Below are 23,273 nucleotides of genomic sequence, written 5' to 3' on the forward strand. Positions count from 1 at the left end.
TGTATCTCCGAATTCTCAATTCGATTCCATTGATTGATATGTCTATCTTTGTGCCAGTACCATGCTGTTTTGACAACTGTGGCTTTATAATAAGCTTCAAAGTCAGGGAGTGTAAGTCCTCCCACTTTGTTTTTCTTTTTTAGAGTGCCTTTGGCAATTCGAGGCACCTTCCCTTTCCAAATAAATTTGATAACTAGCTTTTCCAAGTCTGCAAAGTAGGTTGTTGGAATTTTGATTGGGATTGCATTGAATCTGTAGATGAGTTTGGGTAGAATTGACATCTTAATGATATTTAGTCTTCCTATCCATGAACATGGAATATTTTTCCATCTTTTAAGGTCCCCTTCTATTTCTTTTAGTAGAGTTATGTAGGTTTCTTTGTATAGGTCTTTTACATCTTTGGTTAAGTTTATTCCTAGGTACTTGTTTTTTTAGTTGCTATTGAAAATGGTATCTTTTTCTTGAGTGTCTCTTCAGTTTGTTCATTTCTAGCATATAGAAACATTACTGACTTATGTGCATTAATCTTGTATCCCACTACTTTGCTAAATTTGTTTATTAGCTCTAGTAGGTGTATCGTCGATTTCTCAGGGTTTTCTAGATATAAGATCATATCATCTGCAAACAATGACAGTTTTACTTCTTCTTTTCCAATTTGGATGCCTTTTATTTCTTTGTCTTGCCGGATTTCCTTGGCTAGCACTTCCAGTACAATGTTGAATAACAGTGGTGACAGCGGGCATCCTTGTCTTGTTCCTGATCTTAGAGGGAAGGCTTTCAGTCTCTCACCATTGAGTACTATGCTGGCTGTGGGTTTTTCATATATGCTCTTTATCATGTTGAGGAAGTTTCCTTCAATTCCTACCTTTTGAAGTGTTTTTATCAAAAAGGGATGTTGGATTTTGTCAAATGCTTTTTCAGCATCTATTGAGATGATCAATTGATTTTTCCCTTTTGACTTGTTAATGTGTTGTAATACATTGATTGATTTTCTTATGTTGAACCATCCTTGCATGCCTGGAATGAACCCCACTTGGTCATGGTGTATGATTTTATCAATGTGTCTTTGGATTCGATTTGCAAGTATTTTGTTCAGGATTTTTGCATCTATATTCATTAGGGATATTCGCCGGTAGTTTTCCTTTTTTGTAGCATCTTTGCCTGGTTTTGTTATTAGATTGATGTTAGCTTCATAAAATGAGTTAGGTAGTGTTCCATTTTCTTCAATGTTTTGAAAGAGTTTGAGTAAGATTGGTGTCAGTTCTTTCTGGAAAGTTTGGTAGAATTCCCCTGTGAAGCCATCTGGCCCTGGGCATTTATTTGTGGAAGAGTTTTGATGACTGATTGGATCTCTTTGCTTGTGATGGGTTGGTTGAGGTCTTCTATTTCTTCTCTGGTCAGTCTAGGTTGTTCATATGTTTCCAGGAAATTGTCCATTTCTTCTACATTATCCAGTTTGTTGCCATACAGTTGTTCATAATATCCTCTTATATTTTTTTTAATTTCTTCAGGATCTGCAGCTATGTCACCTTTTTCATTCATTATTTTGTTTATATGGGTCTTCTCTCTTTTTGATTTTGTTAGTCTAGCTAGGGGCTTGTCAATCTTGTTGATCTTCTCAAAGAACCAACTTTTGGTGATATTTATCCTCTCTATTGTTTTTTTGTTCTCTATGTCATTTATTTCTGCTTTAATCCTTGTTATTTCTTTTCTTCTACTTGGTTTAGGATTGGTTGCTGTTCATTTTCTAACTTCTGCAGTTGATCCATTAGTTCTTTGATTTTGGCTCTTTCTTCCTTTTTAATATATGCGTTTAGTGCTATAAATTTCCCCCTCAGCGCTGCTTTTGCTGCATCCCATAGGTTTTGGTATGTTGTGTTCTCATTTTCATTCGTCTCTGTATATTTGGCAATTTCTCTTGCTATTTCTTCTTTAACCCACTGATTGTTTAGGAGTGTGTTGTTTAACCTCCAGGTGTTTGTGAATTTTCTAAGTCTCTGATGGTTATTGACTTCTAATTTTATTCCATTGTGGTCAGAGAATGTGCTTTGAATAATTTCAATCTTTTTAAATTTATTGAGGCTTGTTTTATGTCCCAGCATATGATCTATTCTGGAGAAAGTTCCATGAGCACTAGAAAAGTATGTGTATCCTGGTGATTTGGGATGTAATGTCCTGTATATGTCTGTTAAATCTAATTCATTTATCAGATTGTTTAGGTTTTCAATTTCCTTATTGGTCTTCTGTCTGGTTGATCTATCTATAGGAGAGAGTGATGTGTTGAAGTCTCCCACAATTATTGTGGAAACATCAATTGCTTCCTTTAGTTTTGCCAGTGTTTCTCTCATGTATTTTGTGGCACCTTGATTGGGTGCATAGACATTTACGATTGTTATTTCTTCTTGCTGAATTGCCCCTTTTATTAGTACGTAGTGGCCTTCTTTGTCTCTCAAAACATCCCTGCATTTGAAGTCCATTTTATCTGAGGTTAATATTGCTACACCTGCTTTCTTTTGGCTGTAGCTTGCATGAAATATTTTTTTCCATCCGTTCCCTTTCAGTTTCTTTGTGTCCCTGTGTCTAAGATGAGTCTCTTGTATGCAACATATTGATGGTTCATTTTTTTGATCCATTCTGCGAATCTATATCTTTTAATTGGGGAGTTTAATCCATTTACATTCAACGTTATAACCGTGAAGGCATTTCTTGAATCAGCCATCTTATCCTTTGGTTTATGTTTGTCATATATATTTTTCCCCTCTGTCTATTAATATCCTTTATTGTACCCATACCGAATCTCTTTAGTACTGAACCTTCCTCCAAGTCTCTCTGTCCTTTCTTTGTTTCTCTGTCTGTAGGGCTCCCTTTAGAATCTCCAGTAGGGCAGGTCTCTTGTTAGCAAATTCTCTCAGCATTTGTTTGTCTGTGAAAAATTTAAGCTCTCCCTCAAATTTGAAGGAGAGCTTTGCTGGATAAAGTATTCTTGGCTGGAAATTTTTCTCACTCAGAATTTTAAATATATCGTGCCACTGCCTTCTTGCCTCCATGGTGGCTGCTGAGTTGTCACTACTTAGTCGTATGCTGTTTCCTTTGTATGTGGTGAATTGCTTTTCTCTTGCTGCTTTTAGAACTTGCTCCTTCTCTTCTGTGTGTGACAGTGTGATCAGAATATGTGTCGGAGTGGGTTTATTTGGATTTCTTCTATTTGGAGTTCGCTGAGCATTTATGATTTGTGTATTTATGTTGTTTATATTTGGGAAGTTTTCCCCAACAATTTCTTTGAATACTCTTCCTAGACCTTTACCCTTTTCTTCCCCTTCTGGGATACCAATGAGTCTTATATTCGGACGTTTCATATTATCTGTCATATCCCTGAGGTCCATTTTGATTTTTTCAATTTTTTTCCCCATTCTTTCTTTTATGCTTTCATTTTCCATTCTGTCATCTTCTAGGTTACTGATTCGTTGTTCAAGTTCCTCTAGTCTTGTACTATGGGTGTCCAGAATCTTTTTAATTTGGTCAACATTTTCTTTAATTTCCATAAGATCATCCATTTTTTTATTTAGTCTTGCAATGTCTTCTTTATGCTCTTCTAGGGTCTTCTTGATTTCCTTTGTATCCCGTACTATGGTCTCATTGTTCATCTTTAGTTCTTTGAGTAGCTGCTCTAGGTGCTGTGTCTCTTCTGGTGTTTTGATTTGGGTGCTTGGGCTTGGGTTATCCATATCGTCTGGTTTTTTCATATGCTTTATAATTTTCTGTTGTTTTTGGCCTCGTGGCATTTGCTGAACTTGATAGGGTTCTTTTAGGATTTGTAGACCAATTGAAGTCCTTATCTCTAATTTATCAGATCTACAGCTTCGTGGAGTACACTTTCTCTAACTAACCAGCAGGTGGCGTCCACGAGCCACCTGTTCTCCACAAGCCAGTTCTCCCCTGCTTAGCCTTTTTGGTGAGTGGGGGATTGAGTTTTGTGGGGTCCAATTGGTGTATCAAGCTTGCGTGTGTAGTTGGTGTTGCCTGCCCTGTATATGGGGCGTGTTTCTGGGCAGTCAGGGAGGGGGGGTGGCCCTAACGATCAAATCTCCCTGGTGATCCTAGAGTTTTAAAGCTGCTGCAATAGTCTAATCCTTCATTTCAGTCCTGCCACAGTTTGTCTCTGCCACTGACCCACACTCCTTGGTATTGGCGTATGGCTCCTGAGACTTGCAAGTGGTCCCCTCTTCTAGGCTGTGCACCCCGGGTCCTCTGTTGAGGGATGACTGTGCTATGTCACAGGTGAGTGCCATCCCCCCAGGGAGGTTCTGGGCTGCTGGGCTGTGTAGGGAGGCTCCCAGTCTGCTGAAATGATGGCTGAATGGGGCTTTGTTAATTCACACTGCTCCACCTTCCCAGCTCTGGTACAATCAGTTGAGGTTGCAGGGAAGGCTAATGTCCACGCCCAGTTTTGTGGTGTGTGCCTGTTATTTGAAGCACTTCCGTCACACTGGGGTGTCTGCGGCAGCTCTGGGCTATGGGGCTGGTGATGGGCAGGAGTGTTTCCTGTCCACCAGGATGATGGCTGTGAGCGGACACCCCCCTTGTCTTGGGAAGTTGTGGTGTTTAGTGAATTTTCTCAGCCACTGGATTATTGCCTTTTGTCTCAGAGCTCTCTTAGTTCTGCTCTTGACTTGACCTGCCCAAATTGCAAGTCTTTGAAGCTTTCTGTATTGGGCTTCTTAGAGTAATTGTTTTAGAAAAAGAAAAAAGGATTAAAAAAAAAGGGTCCTCCTCAGAGATCTAATGGGTTATTGAAATGCTAAGAGACAAAGCAACCAGGGCCATTAAGGAAAGGTCCACAGGGCAGAGAGATCAGCTTTTCTTCGGGATTTGCATATGCGCCTCAGGGCCTGAGCTCTGTCCTTCCCCTTTCTATGTTCACCAGAACTCCAAAAATCCTCCGCTTTTATTTTGGAGTTTTTCGTGTTGTTTTTTTTCTATGCATGTCTCCTCTCTGCTGGGCTGGGTGCTCTGAGATTCTCTGGTGTCTGGTCTCAAGTCTATCTATGGTTGGAGTTTGGGTCAGTAGAATGAGTTTCCGATAAGGGCTGACACTGCAGTTCTCCCTTCTCCTTCCCGGAGCTGACAGCCCCTCCTGCCACGGGACTGAGCCTGGCAGGGAGGGGCGCGGGTCCCCTGGCCGCAAAAAGTTACAGATTTCGCTGATCTCAGCAGTTCCACGTTTTCATGAGTGTTGTATGAAGTATGCCTAAAGTCAGATTGCTCTGTGGTGTCCAGTCCACGTAGTTCCTGGCTTTCTACCTACTTTCCTGGAGGAGTAACTAAAACATACAGCTCACCAGTCTGCCATCTTTCCCCGCCTCCTCCTCATAAGAGATTGAAAAGTTTCTGTGATTATTTCCTCCATTGTTCATTTTGCCCTCTTTCCCTTATCTTCTTCTTTGGGAACCCCCATGATACGTATATTCATGTGTTTCATGTTGTCATTCAATTCCCTGACACCCTCCTCATATTTTCCCATTCTTTTCCCTGTCTGTTCTTTTGTGGGTAGGATTTCAGCTGTTCTGTCCTCCAGTTCATGAATCTTTTCTTCTGCCTCTTCATATCTGCTGTTTTATGGTGTTAACTGTAAAACCATTGTGTTTTTCATCTCTTCTTTTATTCCTTTCATTCCTGTAAGTTTTGCCAATTGATTTTTCAAACTTTGAATTCTTCCTTATGTTCGTCTAATGTCTTTTTTTTTTAATGTCTTCTTTATATCCTTCATCTCTTTTGCCATATATTCCTTCAACTGATTCATTTGGTTTTTCAATTGATTTTGCATGTTTGTTTCAACATCTTTAATGAGTTGTTTCAATTCCTGTATCTCATTTGATGTGGAAGATGTTTTCTTTTGGCTGCGCCATATCTTCATTTTTCCTAGTGTGACTTGTAATGTTTTGTTGACTAGGCTTCTTGTTTCCTAGATTACCCCTATCAGAATTTCCCAAACCTGACAGGCCCAGTTGTCAGGAGGAGGGTGTAATCAGTATGAAATTTCCCTGAAGGTGAGATCCAAAAGATTATCAGGCTTTCCTGGTGTGGCCTGTAAACTCTACGCTTTTACAATCCTGCCCAGCAGGTGGCACTTGCCTGCCTGCAGCTCCCCACTGGTTTAAAGTGGTGTTGTGCCTTTAATTCTCAGCAGACCCTGTCCCTGTGAAGTACCCAGTGTGAGTCAGAAGCCAAGCTTCAGCTGTTCCCCCACCCCCAACCCAGACCCTGGAGTCTGAATTCTCTAAGGGAGGGTAGCCACTTGAGCTGCATTTCCCCCCTCTCCACTTTGTTAAGGAAGATAAGCCCTTTAGGGAATTATGTCCTTCACTTGCCTTCTTCCTTTGTCTCTCTAAGTAAGTATCTTAACTCCACCCTTGCCTGGGTGAGTATTGACAATTGAAAATTCCAGGGACTTTCTCTAATGAGCTATTTAGAATGAAAGAAAGAAGAAAGAAAGAAATCCACTTTTCAGAGCCAGTTCCTGGTCCCACATTATTTCCAGTCAATAGCTGGAGTTGGTACTTAGTTCTCTGTGCCCCTTTTATTGGGGCACAGCCATTTTCAGTATTCTGAGCTCAGCTGAATCTAATAGCCTATGTTTGTTTTTATTCATTATTATTATGTTTTCTGTTAGCCCCACCTCCCCTCTGCCAGGAGAGACCTCTGTGTTCCTTTCCTTCTTGCTCTGAGTTTATTTGTACTCGTTGCTTGTATTCAGTAGTCCAGATTTGTTAATTAAAACTACAGTGGGAACTTGGTTGAGCTATATTCCCTTGCTGCTAGTAAAGACTGATTCTTTCTTCCAAAGGCAAGTGTTTCGACTTAGCTTGCTGTGCCAGTGGGGAAGGGTGCCAGTTCCACATTTTGGAGGGCTTTGCTTGTAGTTCTTATGCTGGTATCTCGGCCATTCTTCACTCATTCCAGACTGGTGTACCATGTGTGTCCTCTCACAGATGTCTCTCAAACAGTAGTTCCAGACTACTTAACTAGTTGTTCCTCGCTATTTACTAGTTGCTTTAGAGGACTAACTAAATTCCACACCTCCCTATGCTTCCATCTTGGCCAATTTTCATATTCCTGTTTGAACTTTCTAAGTGTCCCTTTTGCTCGCATATTGTCTTCTTAATATCCTTTAGCTCTATATCCACAATTAGTTCATTTCTATCCATATTTCCTTCATCTCCTTGGATTGATTCTGGAGATTTGTTTGAACTTCTTTGATTAGTTGTTCCAAATTCTGTGTCTTCCCTTAAGTTTTGATTTGTTTGCTTGACTGAGGCATATCTTCCTGTTTCTCAGACTTGCTTATGATTTTTTTTTTTTTTTTTTTGGTTGATGTTTGGGTATCTGATTATCTTGATGAGGTAACTCTGAAGGTCAGTTTCTCCCTCTTGCCCAGGGAGCCAATTGTATATTGGCTGTGTGTTAAGGCTTTTCTTTGATGGTTGGTCTAACTTATCCTGAAACTTTAGAGTAGCCTGTGTTTAACCATTCACATTTTCTTAGGTCTTTTGCCGCTGTTTCTTGCCCTGGACGTATGATACAACTTTTAAGATTGCCCTTTAACATGTAGTTTTTTCATCTTCAGGAGAAAACTTTCCTCTGTTCCTTCTCTGGAAATACTTGTTTGTTATGTTTGTTTTGGTGCAGTATTTTCTCCTCAGCTCCTATGATTTTTTAGAATTCTCTCCCTCACTCTGTGCTCCCTTTTCATTACACATTTCAGTTCTGGAACCTGTCCTGCCTTACAACAGTTCAGTTTTTCTTTTCCTTGCCTCTAGTTACTTCCTCCTTAGGGCATATTGCCCTGAGGATCCAGATGAAGTCAATGTTCAAAAATGTCCATTTTTTTTTTTTGTTTAGGTGATCCAGCAATTAGAGACTAGGTTGGCTGTGTGTACCTCTTGCCAGCAGTTCTCCTGCAGTCTCTTTTATTTCTTAGTGGTCGTTTGTGTGTACAGAATTGCTAGCTCCTTGTGTTCTGCCCTGGGCCTCTGTGGCTTTGGGTCCCTGAGCCAGGATACATATGAGGTTCTAAGTTGCTGTGGTGAGTGAGTCTGTAATCTTCATCCATTGCCGGCGGTACCCTGACTGTGCTGTTTTTGTGCTATGCTTAAGCTGTGCGGGACTGACCAAGGGTAAGGGTCTCAGACTGGGAGGTCCGGATTGTAGATCTCTGACCTTGTTTTTGGTGTTTGTTTTTTTCCCCCCTTTTTCTTTGATTCAGTGCTTGTGGAGTCCTTCTCTAGTCTCTATTATGCTCCAGAGTTCCAAGCAAGTGGAATTTGTCCTTTTATTAGTTGTTTCTGAGGGGAAACTTTTCCAGGGAATGTCTTATGTCACCTTGTTGATCACATCACTCTCATATTATGTATACTTTTGTAACTTGCTTTTCTTCCTCCTCCATTTAACTATCATGTACATGTTTCCATGTCAATAGATAGAGTTCACTCATTTAAAAGCCACATAGTTTTCCATGTCTGTATATATAAACAGTCTCTTTTAAACTTGTTGCCTCATATAGAATGGATATGCTGTCATTTATTTACATATTTCCTATTCGTAGACATCTGTTTCCAACTTATTGCAAACAAATATCCTTACACAGATATAGTTGTTTCCTCATGTGAGCTAACTTTTAAATGGTGAGTAGGATGTCGGCAAGTGAAGGGAGTAAGGATTACTGTGATTGTGGAATATTTTTCTCGTTGAAAAGAACAATATGAAAAACACTATGGGTCAGTAATGGGGGTGGGGATAAGGGGTTTGGAAGGATTTGGGGTTTTCTTTTTTCTTTTTCTCTCTTTTCTGGAGTAATGAAAATGTTCTAAAATTGATCATAGGGTTGTCTGCACAGTTTTATGTGATGATACTGTAAGCCAGTGATTGTATACCTTGGATGGTTTGTAGCATGTGAATATATCTCAAAATTGCATTAAAAATGATAAAAATAAAAAGAATAAAAATTGGATTGTTAGGAGAAGAGGTGAAACTAAAACCTATTAATTTTGGGTGCTGAATTTTGTGTTCTTAAAAATCCATTGGAAACAAAAAGGTGCACTAAACAATTGTAACATCTTTCTCAGCTATTTCTAAAAGCACAAGCCCTTCTTTTTGGTTGCCAACAGTGATCTGCTATCTTGTTACTTTTTATTATTTGTTATTCTTTGTTGTCTAGAGATCTTATTTGTAAGCCTCAATTTTTAAACTTTCTTATTTTCAAAAATACATTCTATATAGTTATAATTAGTGCTGTCAATTTGAGCAATATGAATCCTTTTAGTGTAACCCTGGCTACTAATGCATTCTCTCATTGCCCTAAACAATAGTTATATTATCTGTTGAATTGCATGATTATATTCTTACTTCATCCCAAATTATTACTTTATATGAAGTGTATTTTTAAGCAATCATGAATCTAGTTTTCTTTTTCACTTAGTGTTATTTTTCAAGAGCAAATTGTAAGGAGTTTCTTTTTGGTGTAATGGGAAAGTTTTGGTTATGGATCATGGTGATGTTAGTGCAATATTGTGAATGTAATTGACAGTACTGAAATATATATTTGAATGTGGTTAAAAGGGGTTATATGTAGGTTAATAGAATAAAAAATTTCTAAAATAGTCCATAGGACTGTGTTTCAGTTTGCTAATGCTGCTGTTATGCAAACTACCAGAAATGGATTGGTTGTTATAAAGGGGATTTATTAGGTTACAAATTTACAGTTCTGTAGCCATAAAAGTGTCTGAACTAAAGCATCAACGAGAGGATACCTTGTTGAATGGCTGATGGCGTCTGGAACACCTCTGTCAGCTGGGAAGGCACGTGGCTAGTGTCTGCTGGTCCTTTGCTCCCAGGTTGTGTTTCAAAATGTTTTTCTCCAGAATGCCTCTGGGCTTCTGTCTTTGCTCCACCCTCTCAGTTCCTGTGCATATTTGCTTCTTTCTCCCAGGGCGTTTCTCTGTAAGATCTGGTGGTCCACTCTTAGCTTCTCCGGGGCAAACTCTGGGCTTCATCTCTTAGCTTAGCATCTCTAAACATCCCTCTGTCTGCATCTCCAGGTGTCTCCAAGCATCAGCATCTGTGTTGGCTCTTGAGCTCTCTTAAGTACTCTAGTGAACTAATCAAAAGCCACCCAGAATGGGTGGAGTCTATACCTCCATGGAAATAATTTAATCAAAGGCATCACCCACAGTTGAGTGGGTCACATCTCCATGGAAACATTCAATCAAAAGGTGCCACCCCACAATATTGGATTAAAAGATCATGGCTCTTCGGTGGTCCATAACAATTCCAAAGCAATACAGCCTGTATAACAGAAACAGAGACCCCTAAGGTGAACCATGGACTATAGTTAATAGTACAATTATAAAAATGTTCTTTCATCAGCTGCTACAAATGTACCACACTAATGCAAGATGTTAATTATAGGGTAGTGTTATAGTTTCTTATGCTACTCAAGCAATGGAAAATGGTTTGGCTAAACAATGGAATTTATTTGCTCCTGGTTTTGAAGCTGAGAGAAAGTCCAAATAAAGGCACCATCAAGATGGTTCTTTCTTCCTGATGACTGGTGTTCTGAGGCTGGCTGCTGGTGATCCTTGGTCCTTTAGCTTGTCACATGGCAAGTCCTCTTCTAGCCTCTCCCTTCTCTTTCATGTTCTGTTCTCTGTGGCTTTCTCTCTGTCTGAATTTCATTCCACTTATAAAGGATGCCAGTAATAGATTAAGAACTACACTGATTGAGGTGGGCCACACCTTAACTGAACTAACCTCATCAAATGGTCCTACTTAAAATGGATTCAACTAAGTGATGATAATGTGAGATATGGGTGGATTATTGTGGACATAACGTATGCTATGTGAACTTAGGAACGCCCTATGTTACAAGTCAAGCTCTCGATCTTGAGATTTGCTTTGGTGAAACTTATGGTTGTAAAGAGAAGGCTAAGCCCACCTATGATTATGCTTCCAGAGAAACTTTTTTTGCTCAAATGTGGACTTTCTCTCTAAACCTGACTGCAAATAAATTCAACACCCTTGCCGTGACGTGGGACAGGAACCCCCCTATATCAAGAAAAAACATTGTCCATACGCACAGTAATGGATTAAGTTTAAGAACATATATTTCTGTGGTTCATACAGCTCCAAACCACCACAGGTGGTATGGGAACTCTTGTGTTTTATGCATGATTTTTCTGTTAACCTTTAAGTCTAATAAAAAAAAAAGGGGTACAGTTAAGCATGTGAAAAAACTTTTTAATTTTATTTTTCTAGGGCTGCATTGGAAGAAGTAGAAGGAGATGTGGCAGAATTGGAGCTAAAACTTGATAAGGTAAATTTTATATTTTTAGCTTTCTAGAACATTAATTTTTGTTTTCCATAAATAATGATTACCATATACAGTACTAGTCGGTTCACATTACTTTTTTTAAATCCCTGTGAAGGTAGGTACTAGTTATTTTATACATGAGAAAATGAAGTCTAGAAACATTAAATAGCTTGTTCAAAGTTTATCTAAGTGCCAGAGCAAGAATTTTGTTCATACCTGACTGCAGAGCTCATTCAACATTCTTTATATTGTTGGAAGTATGTTTTATTCTTCTCTATTAAAAAAAGTTGCATCTATCTTTATTGATATTTAAATGGATTTCATTTATTTGTGCAGGTTCAAATTTAGAATACTCATTCCATTTTTTTTTTAGCTAATGCCAGAAATGCTTAAGATATATTTAATGATTGATATTGTTTTAGTTTGCCAGCTGCTAAAACAAATACCATATAATGGGTTGGCTTAAAAAATGTGAATTTATGGACTCATGGTTTTTAGGCTAGGATAAGTCCAAAATTGAGGCATCAGCAAGGCAATGCTTTTTTTCCAGAAGACCATGGCATTCTGGTGTTGGCTGCCAGTGATCCTTGGTCCTTGGTTTTCCCATCACATGGCAGTGTCTTCTCCTTTCACTTTTGGGTCCTGTTGACTTCCAGCTTCTAGCTGCTTGCCATGGCTTTTCTTCTGCATCCAATTTCCTTTCTTATAGGTACTTCAGTCATATTGGATTAAGGCCCACCCTCATTCAGTTTGGGCACACCTTACCTAATAACATCTTCAGAGGTCCTGTTTACAAATAGATTGACATCCACAGGACCAGGTGGGGTACCTAATCATGCCTTTTCTGGGGGACATGATTCAATCCCCAACAGATATTAAGTTGTTACATTCTATGTAAGGGTAAAGGTTCATTGGTTCCCTCCTCCTGTGTTAATGTTTGTTAATCTTTCTCCATCTGAGAAATATATTGAGTGCCTACAATATATCAGGCATTACTGGGTGCCAGCAATATCAGAACAAGTAAGACATGGCTTCTTATCCCAAGTAATCATTATTCTGGGAAATATATCTCAAAATTTCTGGAGAGAAGTCAGAGTCATATATTTGAAATACCTTTTCTAAAATTAATTTTCTAGTTATATAATTATTATTATAAATGCTATTGCTGAGTAAAGCAGTACTTTTCAAAACTTACTGTGCACAGGTATCACCTTGGGGATCTTGTGAAAATTCAGATTCTGATTCAGTAGTTTTGGCATACCTGAGATTCTGTGTTTCTAACTAGATTCCAGGTGATCCCAATGCTGTTGTCTATCTAGTGCACTTTGAGTAGCAAGGATATAAAATGTATTAATCAGGCTGAAGGTTTCCAAATGATTTGAAATCATGGACCATATATATTTATATATGTATATATAATATAAATAAGCAGTAGCATTAGTTATATATTTAAAACAAATTAATAAAACCATATTTTTAGAGAGCATTGTGTTTTTTTTGGTAGAACTCTGTAGTTTTTAAAGCACTTTGATATACAGTATCTTTTTTGATTTTTGCAGTAATTCTGTGAACTAGGTAGCAGAAGTGGTTTTATTCCCATTTTATGGATGAGAATAACAAAGTCGAAGAAAGTAAAGTGAACTTGTCTCAGATTCCAGAGTTTGGAGGCAGGACTAAGGTTAGAACCTATATGTTGTTATTTTTAGTTCAGTGCTCTTGTATACCACAGTACTTTAGGATCCATGTTGAGGGACCATATGACACTTCAAAATTTTCTAAGGAACCCTAGTAAGCTTCTAGACAAGTATTTTTTAAAGTTATTGTTTTAATTTTGTATAAGGATATTATTTTCAAAGACCTTTAATTTTTACTTAAAAATTATGTATGTATATGTATGTTCATATGCATAAAACATATATATTTAACTCTGGGGTATTTGATTTTTTAAGTACTCTTTGATACAAACTTTTTAAAAAGGTGAGTTTCGATTTGCTGGTAGATTATTAGGGTATATAGATGGGCAGGACTTTTAAAAATAATCACAGAGTAGTGTAGTAAGGATAGCTATGTTCTTTAGGTAAAACTGCAACTAAATCATATGAAATGTGTTGAGTGGGGTGGGGGGAAACCTCAAAAATTTTAAAGTACCTAAACAACTAGAATCCACTGACTGTTTTTGTTACTGATTTTGCTTTTATGAGTGGCTATTTCTTTTTCTTTATATCTTTGGTTGGGTTGGGGAAGATTGGCTGTTTCTTAAAATCAAAAGATTCATTTCTGTAACAAGTTATTAAAGTATTATTCTTCAGTACTAAGACCCCTAAGCCCTTTCTAAAGAGTCAGTCTTAGCCAAAGGGATACTAAGGGCATCATGGAATCTTGCCATCTTTTAAAATGTTACCATCCCCTATTGGAAGTTTCCTAGTTACTTTTATATTTCTCTAGTTCAGGTTTAGAAGCGGGAATATTTTATCAAGTTATCTTCAGTTTTGATTTAGAATTAGGGGAGTTAGTACAGGGTAGAGAGCCTGAGAAGAGCAGGAAATAGTTATTAAAAGTGTTGGTATTGAAGGATAGGTGGGGGGAGGTTGCCCAGAGCTAGTTTTAGCGATTTCATAACTTTGTGCAGGCCAAGTTCCACCTGTAGTGTCATTCTAAATCATGCCAGGGACAGGTTAAACTTGCTTGATGACTTAGCTTAATTATTTAGCTTATAATGTATGTCACCAGTAATTAACATTCTTTCTGGTAAATAATGCTTCGTGAGTGGCATTGCTTCACTGATTCCAATTGTAAGTCCATCCTGGCAGATGTTTTGGCTTGGTGGTAGCATCATAGACAATCATAATTACCATCTAGATAAAATTTTTATATTGGTTGCATCCTCTCACTGGAATGCTTGCTCCCTGTTTGCTAAGCAGACACCCTTCAAGTCTCTGCTCAAGCACTGTGAAACTTAGGTTCTTTTCTTGTATTGCATAATTTCTTGTACATACTTCATTTCAACTATTATAATATTATTGTTACTTTTGGTTTGTAGTGTATCAGTGTTTGTAGCATGTCTTTGTGTTAAGAGCACAAAGCCTGTAGCAAGGTGGCCTGGGTTTGAATCTGTCCTTATCACTTACTAGTTGTGTGACCTTGGGCAAGCTCCTCAGTCTTTCTATTTCTTCATCTGCAAAATGGGGCAAATAAAAGTATATATTTCATAGGTTATTATGAGAATAAGATGAGATAATACATATAAAGAATAAGATGAGATATTATATGTAAAGTGCTTAGTACAGTTCTTGGCATGTGGTAAGTTCTAAATAAATGTTAATGATGATGGTGATGATGTCTTTTCAACAGTTCTTTGAAGACAAAGACAGTCTTTAAGCAAACAAAAAAAAACCCCTTATTTGTTATGCACTTACTATGTGCCAGGTTCTGTGTTTTACTTATATTATCTCCAGTCTTTATAACAATGTTGCAAAGTTGGTATTATCTCCAATTTGCACATGAAAAAATGAGTCTTAGAGAATATGTTACTTACTCAAGGACAGTCAGCAAGTAAGTTGTTTGTATTCCCATTGTCTTGTAAAATAGTAACTTAGTAAAAAATTGTTGCATGAATTGGGGCTGCTAGTTTGATAAATTTGACTAACTTGACCTTTTCACTGTCATGTAATCAGGATTTTGACTGCTGGCAAAGTCTTCCTCTCTGTCCCTGTGTCAGTCCTTCATCCTGGCTATCTGCAGTGTATATGTAGTTTGGCTAAGTGACAATTTCATTTTCTCTTCAAGAGTTACTTCTATTCTCTACTTCTTTTCATGGGCATATTCTATCCCTCATCGTTAAGAGTCCTAATTTCTGCAATCTGCAATGTGGAGATCCTATTCTGACTTTCATGCTTTCAGTTTTCATCCTCACCCTTACTATTTCTGTTTGTCAAGCTTATCTAGTCTTTCAGTCTGTCCACTTCTAATATTCAGAACCTTTTAAATTTATTACCTTTTCAGTCTTTTTTACTTTTTGCGATTTTTTATTGAAATAAAATTCACATAGCAAAAATTTTACCATTTAAAGTGTACAATTCAGTGGTTTTCACAGTGTTGTGCAGCCATCACCACTAATTCCAGAACATTTTCATCACCCCAGAAAGAATCCCTGTACCATAGCAGTCACTTCCAGTTGTCCCTCCCTCTGTCTCCTTGCAATTAGTCTACTTTTTGTCTCTAAGGATTTGTCTATTATGAACATTTCATAGAAGTGGAATCATACAGCATGTGGCCTTTTGCATCTGGCTTTTTTCACTTAGCACGATATTTTCAAGTCTCATCCATGTTGTTATATGCACCCACACTTTATTCCTTTTTATATCTGAATAATATTCCATTGTATGGATATACCACACTTTAAAATTCATTCATCAGTAGATATTTTTTTAAAATGCAATTTTATTGAGATATACTCCCACACCATATAATCCATCCAAGGTATACAATCAGTGGCTTACAGTTTCATCGTATAGTTGTGATTCGTCTCCACAATTTTCAAACATTTTCATTACTCCAAAATAAAGAGAAAATATATAAGAAAATAAAAAAGAAATAACAAAGACACCCAAACCATCTCAAACATCTTATCATCTCCCTATTATTTATAAATTTTTGTCATTATTTTATTACTTATCTGCCCATACACTGGTTAAAGGGCGTATCATTCACCAGGTTTTCACTATCACGGTCACATGATGAAAACTATATAATTTTACAGTAATCAAGAATCAAGTCTTCTGGATTACTGTTCATCAGATTTAGGTATTTCCTTCTAAGTATTCTAATACACCAGAAACTAAAAAAGAATATCTAATAATGCATAAGAATAACCTCCAGATTGACCACTTGACTCTGTGATCTCTCAGCCACTGAAGCTTTATCTTGTTCCATTTCTTTTCCCCCTTTTGGTCAAGAAGGCATTGTCAATCCCACGATGCCAAGCCAGGCTCATCCCTGGGAGTCCTGTCCCTCGTAGCCAGGGAGACTTAAACCCCTGGGAGTCATGTCCCACGTAGGGGTGAGGGTAGTGAGTTTTTGCAGAGTTGGCTGAGAGAAAGAGGCCACATCCATCAGTGGACATTTTAATATGTCATTCATGATGGACATTTGGGTTGTTTCCTTTTTTTGGTGATTATGAATAATGCTACTATGGACTTTCAGTCATCTCTTAATTTTATTACTTCATTATTTTCCTTCTGGAGTTCTTCAGTTCCCTTGTCCCTTCCATAACACCTGTTCTGCAGGATTCTCACTGTGTTAGTCTAACCATCTGTATCCTGTGCTCCTACATCTGGCTATAAGCCCTGCAGGTGAAATTATGCACTATTTGGTTAAACTAAATGGTGGAGCTTAACATTAATGGAATTCTTGATGCCCAGCAAATTTTCCAAGACTCAGACAGATCCCTCTTTGGTTTTCTTCAGGAGCACAATACTTTACTATTTTTCTAAAGACTTATTTCCTTGTTCTTCATTGTTAACAATTGACCTTGCCTCTTCTTTCCGTTTGGTGAGAATGTCCTTTTCCTAATCTAGAAACTTAAGAGAATCTGTCCTTTCTTTTTTCTCCCCTCCCCTTTGAGTGATAGAAGTATCCTTTTTTTTTTTTTAATGCAATTCCAAATCCTCTACTTCCTCAGGACTTTGCTTTAGCTGTCAGTTCCTAAAGGTGTTCAAGTTTCTCCTATTAAACAAAACAAAACCAAACAACAATATGAAAAGGCGCCCCCCCTTTGGCATTTAAAAAAGTAAAGGAAAGCAAATCTTTATTGAGTAATTACTATGTGCCAGTAACAGCTTGTGCTAAGATTTTTACGTACATTGTCTTACCCTTTTGTTGTAACCTTATATAGTTATGTGGCATGGTTCCATTGTTATCTCACCATACAGAAGAAGAAACTGAAGCTTCTTAAGGTTAAGGTCACTCAGGATCCTTTAGATGATTAAGTATGGCAGCAGGATTTGAACCTAAGTAGACTGAGCCCAGAATCCTGTTTTATTCATAAATCTCTGAAAGGACATGCAAGAAACTGGTTCTGTGGTTGCTTGTAGGAAGTAAATTGCATGGCTACGTGCAGCAATAATGAGATAATAGGATGACTAATTTTTCACTGATACACATTTATTACTTATTCAACAAATTAAATAATTCAAAAATAAATTAATTAAAAGTTTCCATATCAACAGGAGGAGAGGGACAGGTTGTTAATATATAGTTATGGTTAAAAACACAGGGTTCTGTGTTCAACACCCCACCTCCACCCCTTAAACCCTCAAGTGTTAGCCCTGTTCTACATCTTGCTTTTTTTTTTCTCTTGCTATATTTTATAGGTTGTTCTTTGTTTATAATTATAGAGGTGACTCATTTCTTCTTTTTACTGGCAGCTTTGCATTTCATTATATGAATGCATCATAATTTATCTAGTTGCCTACTGATGGACACTTAGATTCTTTACAATATTTTACTGTGGCTGCCAATGAATGACTTTATGTATGTGCCGTGTGGCTTAAGTACAATTATATCTGTATGATACATTTTTTAAGTATTAGCAATTCTAGTCTTTTTTTTTTTTCTACAGTGAAAAATGAATCTTTCACCTCTGTCCCTAGTCTCACAGTTTTGTTTCCCTAAGGCAAATGCAGTTACAAGTTTCAGATTTATGCTTCCAAAAATATCCTATATATTCATAGATGTAGACACATATACATATGTGTACTTTTTTTGTTTATAAAATGGTAGCATTTTATACAGGCTTTTTAAAAAAGCTTTTAAAAATTGGTTTAAAATTTTTACTGTGGTAAAATATATGCAACATAAAATTTCCCATTTTAACCACTTTTATGTGTATATTTGAGATATTAATTACATCCACAAAACTGTGTTACTGTCACCACCATCCATTACCCGAACTTTCATCACCCAAACAGAAATCTTTGCCTATTAAGCAGTAACTCCTTCCCACTCCTCACTTCCCAGCTGCTGGTAACCTCTAATCTGCTTTCTGTCTGTATGAGTTTGCTTACACTTGGTCTGTCATATAAGTGAAATCATACAATATTTGTCCTTTTGTGTCTGACTTATTTCACTCAACATGTGTATGACAAATTTCTAAAAGTGAAATTGCTTGGTTAGAGGGTATGGTGTTTTAAATTTTGATAGGTCTTCTAAATCCCCTTATATAGAAATTGTGCCAGTTTACACTCCCATCAACAATTTATGGGAGTGCCTGTTTCCCCATACCTACTCTCTCCAAAACAGTGTGTTATCAAATGTTTTTTGATCGCTGCTCTTCTGTGAAAAATAGTAATTTGTATTTCTTTTGTCATGAGCGATTTTGAGCATCTCTTCATGGGTTTATGAGACATGGATTTTCTTTTATGGAAATCATTTGTACCTGTCCTTCACTCATTTTTCTAGTGGGTGGTTATATTAAAACATTATTTATATAAGCTTTCTTATAGAAAGGAAATTAGCCCTTTGTGATTTGTTGCTAATGTTGTTTTCCCATGTTTTTGTCTTCTAAGATTATTGTTTTTTTATTCCTTGTAGAAATGTTTTATTTTTATGTAGTTGAATTTATCAGTTTTTTTCTTCTATCGCTTTTGAGTTTCGTATCCTTCTCAGGGAGGCCTTTCCCACTTTGATATTATAAAAAAATATCGTTTCTTGTTTTCTCATGATATTTTTGTGACTTCATTTTTTATGTTTAAATCTTTATTCCATCTGAAATTCATTTGAGGATTTGTACTCCAGTTAGTCCCTCCCCCCACTCCAGATGGCTCTCCAGTTATTGCTATTCCATTTATTGGATAATCCTTTTTCCTACTAACTGAAATATTACTTTTATCAAATATTGTATATTTGTATCTATTTCTTGACTCTGTATTCTATTTCACTGGTTAGTTTATTTACTTCCACTACCAGACTTTTAATTACTGTACTTGATAATATATTTTAATATCATATAGTGTTAATGTACTTACCTCATTCTTTTTCAAAATTTTTTTTTCTTGCATGTTGATTACTCCATATCAACTTTAGAATCAATTCTTCTGGTTTGTAAAACATACTATCTTTTTTTTGTAATTGAAAAAAAATTGAGAATTTCATGGTCAAATATTTTTGGGAAATTCTGCATATTGCACTGTTTTAGATTTGCAGTGCACATTAATTTATCAGAAGTTTAGGAGTGAAGTAATTTGCTTAACTTTTTAAAACCAAGTGTAGGAAAGGCTTATTTGATCACAGAATCCTTATTTTGGTATTGGATGTTTCTGTACAATATTCTGAGAAAGTATGTTTGGAAACATTGATCTATGATTACGTCTTCATCTGTAGTTCATAATTCACTGTAATTTGGCTACTTCCCACAATCAGTTTCCCTTAAAACTATTCTTGCCAGGATTGCTGTTGATTCTTGGTCACCAAATCCAATAGGCTTTTTTTAGTCTTTAAAAAATTTGACTTCTATGGATTTTAAACCTATTCCTCATCTGTCTTTTGATACTTTGTTTTACTTTGAGTTTAGTAAACCATTCTCCTGGTTTTCCTCTTACCTTTCCCTGTGCTTCTTTAGTCTCCTTTGTGGGGTCCTTACTCGATACACTCTGCTCTCTGCTTTCTGCCTAGGATAGTATCAATGACACGTTGTATATTTGCTGGTGACTCCCATTTCTGTTTCTACAACTCACGTCTCTGTTTTGAGCTCCAGACATCAGTTTTCAGTTGTGTTTGATTGACTTTCCATTTGTCTTATCTCAGAGGCTTCTCTTGCTCAGTCCCATCTCATGGGCTTAACGTGCTTTAAACAAGAGTCTCTGCTAGCTGGTATGGGGTCTTTTTGTGAGTTAGCATTTTGTAGTAGATGTAGCTCTGTGCCATGGCTCTTGGCTTGGCAAATGAAACATATGCTGTTATTTTAGCTCCTACTTGTTCTGTGGTGTAGGGCACAATCTGCATAACCGTATGGGGTGCTCAACTAAAATTCTTGATTTTTTTCTCCCTTCTTCTTTCCCTGCTTACTGCCTTAATTTAAGCTCTCACTGATTTTGGCCCAATGTCCTTGTCTTATTCTTTCTATTTCCTTGTTTTTATTTCCCCCCCCTTTTCAAGTCATCATCATTTTAAAATGGAACTCTGATCAGCTCACCAAATTAATGTCTTTAATTCCTTTCCATTGCTTTTCATATAAAAGCCAAACACCTTAGCATTATATACAAGGCTTTTCCTGATCTGCTCCTTGTATATCTTTTCAGCATCACTTTTTATGGCCCTACATTGTCACACTATACTTAACTGCTTAGTGCCTTAGGTGTGTCCTGTCCTCTTAAACTTCTGGGCCTTAGCACGTCCTCTTCCTTGAGTAGTATCTTCATTTCACTCTTTTTTTTTTTTTTTTTTTTTTAATTAAATTCAGTTTTATTGAAATACATTCACACACCATATAATCATCCATGATATACAATCCACTGTCCACAGTATGATAACATAGTTATGCGTTCATCACCACAGTCTCTGAACATTTGCCTTACATCAGAAAGAACCAGAACAAGAATAAAAAATAAAAGTGAAAAAAAACACCCAAATCATCCCCCCATCCCACCCCATTTGTCCTTTAGTTTTTATCCCCATTCCTCCACTCATCCATACACTAGATAAAGGGGGTGTGATCCACAAGGTCTTCACAATCACACTGTCACCCCTTGTAATCTAGATTATTATATAATTGTCTTCAGGAGTCTAAACTGCTGGGTTGGAGTTTGGTAGTTTCAGGTATTTACTTCTAGCTATTCCAATACATTAAAGCCTAAGAGGTGTTATCTATATAGTGCATAAGAATGTCCACCAGAGTGACCTCTCGACTCCATTTGGAATCTCTCAGCCACTGAAACCATTTCGTCTCATTTTGCATCCCCCTTTTGGTCAAGAAGATACTCTCAGTCCCACGATGCCGGGTCCACATTCATCCCCGGGAGTCATACTCTGCTTTGCCAGGGAGATTTACAACCCTGGGAGTTGGGTCCCACGTAGAGGGGAGGGCAGCGAGTTCACCTGTCGAGATGGCTCAGTTAGAGAGAGAGAGGACCACATCTGAGCAACAAAGAGGTACTCAGGGGAAGACTCTTAGGCACCATTACATACAACTTTAGACTTTCCTTTGTGGTAATGAGCTTCATAAGGGCAAGTCCCATGCTTGAGGGCTCAGCACATCAAACTGCCAGTCCCAATGTTTGTGACAACATACGCTAGGGGATCAGCATCTTAAAGTTTAGAGATAGGCCTTACAATTCAAGGATAGAGTTAACTGCTGTAAGAGCTTACAATCTAGGGACTATTACAATTATTGTGTCCATGTTAGGCTATGTTCTAAGATTCAATTCAGAGTTTACACATTGTAGTTAGTCCATATTAGTGAGGCATCATCCCTCTCACCATGTTTTCTCCAACACTTCTACTCCTATACATATATTTTCCTACAATTTTATAGAGTTATATTCACATACCATACATTTATCCACATTGTACAATCAGTTGTTCATGGTATCATCATAAAGTTGTACATTTATCACCACAATCAGCATTTGAACATACTGATTACTACAAGAAAAAATTTTTTTTTTTTTTTTTTTTTTTAGCAATAAGAAAAAATAATAAAAAGAAAAATAACATGTCATACAATACAATATACTACTAAGGACAGCAAATAACACCACTACCAAGAATCCCATATTCCTCCCCTATATCCCCCTCTCATATACATTTAGCATTGGCGTATTGCCTTTGTTACGTTTAATGGAGGTATATAACAATGCTACTGTTGACCATAGACTCCAGTTTGCTTTGATTATGTTTTTTCCTGAATACCATCCCTTTTTCAAATTTCTACGTGGTTGACATTCATTTGCTTTCCCACATGCAAAAACATTTTCATATTTGTATATTTAGTAACAGTCATTGTCCACTCCAGTTTTTGCCACGTTATACAGTCCCAGTCTTTATCGTCTATCTTTACCTCTGGTGTCATACATTCTCCTATCCCACCTCTTTCAGCTTTATTCACAGACATCTTTGTTCAGTGTACTTACAATACTGTGCTACCATCACACAGTATTATGCTATCTATATCTGGATCTATGCAATCAATCCTAAACATTCTGTAGTCCTTCAGCATCATATGGCAGATCTCTGCCCTCTTTCTATCTCCTGGTCGCCTGTGTTGTCAGCTTTTAACTCCCAAAGTTTGTTCATTAATGTCTGTTCATATTAGTGAGACCATACAGAATCTGTCCTTTTGTTTCTGGCTAACTTCACTCAACATAATGTCCTCAAGGTTCATCCACATTATTACATGATCCATGTCTTTGTTCTGTCTTACAGCTGCATAATATTCCATCATGTGTATATACCACAGTTTGTTTATCCACTCGTCCTTTGATGGACATTTGGGCTGTTTCCATCTCTTGGCAATTGTGAATAATGCTGCAAGAAACATTGGTTTACAAATGTCTGTTTGTGTCTTAAGTTTCAGTTCCTCTGAGTATATACCCAGCAATGGAATAGCTGGGTCATATGGCAAATCTATATTTAGCTTCCTGAGGAACCTCCATACTGTCTTCCAGAGTGGTTGCACCATTCTACATTCCCACTAACAATGAATAAGTGTGCCTCTTTCTCCACATCCTCTCCAGCACTTATCATTTTCTGTTTTTTGGATAAAGGCCATTCTGGTAGGTGTGAGATGATATCTCATTGTGGTTTTGATTTGCATTTCCTTAACAGCCAGTGAAGTTGAGCATTTTTTCATATGCTTTTGAGCCATTTGTATTTCCTCTTCAGAAAAATGTCTGTTCATGTCTTTTGCCCATTT

General features: G+C 37.2%; 1 protein-coding gene across 5 annotated transcripts in view; it reads left to right on the forward strand.

Annotated features, from left to right (window-relative positions):
- ACAP2 (ArfGAP with coiled-coil, ankyrin repeat and PH domains 2) overlaps positions 1–23,273 on the forward strand; it is a 253,999-nt gene that overhangs the window by 116,023 nt on the left and 114,703 nt on the right. For all 5 annotated transcript variants that reach the window (XR_005217201.1, XR_005217202.1, XM_037837936.1 and 2 more), the window contains exon 2: positions 11,311–11,368. Coding sequence is in view for 3 of the 5 variants with exons in the window: in XM_037837936.1 (XP_037693864.1) it covers positions 11,311–11,368 (58 nt within the window). In the remaining 2 variants the exon portion in view is untranslated. The remainder of the gene's footprint in view (positions 1–11,310; positions 11,369–23,273) is intronic.

This window comes from Choloepus didactylus, chromosome 1 (assembly GCF_015220235.1).
Source record: "Choloepus didactylus isolate mChoDid1 chromosome 1, mChoDid1.pri, whole genome shotgun sequence".
NCBI classification, from domain to species: Eukaryota; Metazoa; Chordata; class Mammalia; order Pilosa; family Megalonychidae; genus Choloepus; species Choloepus didactylus.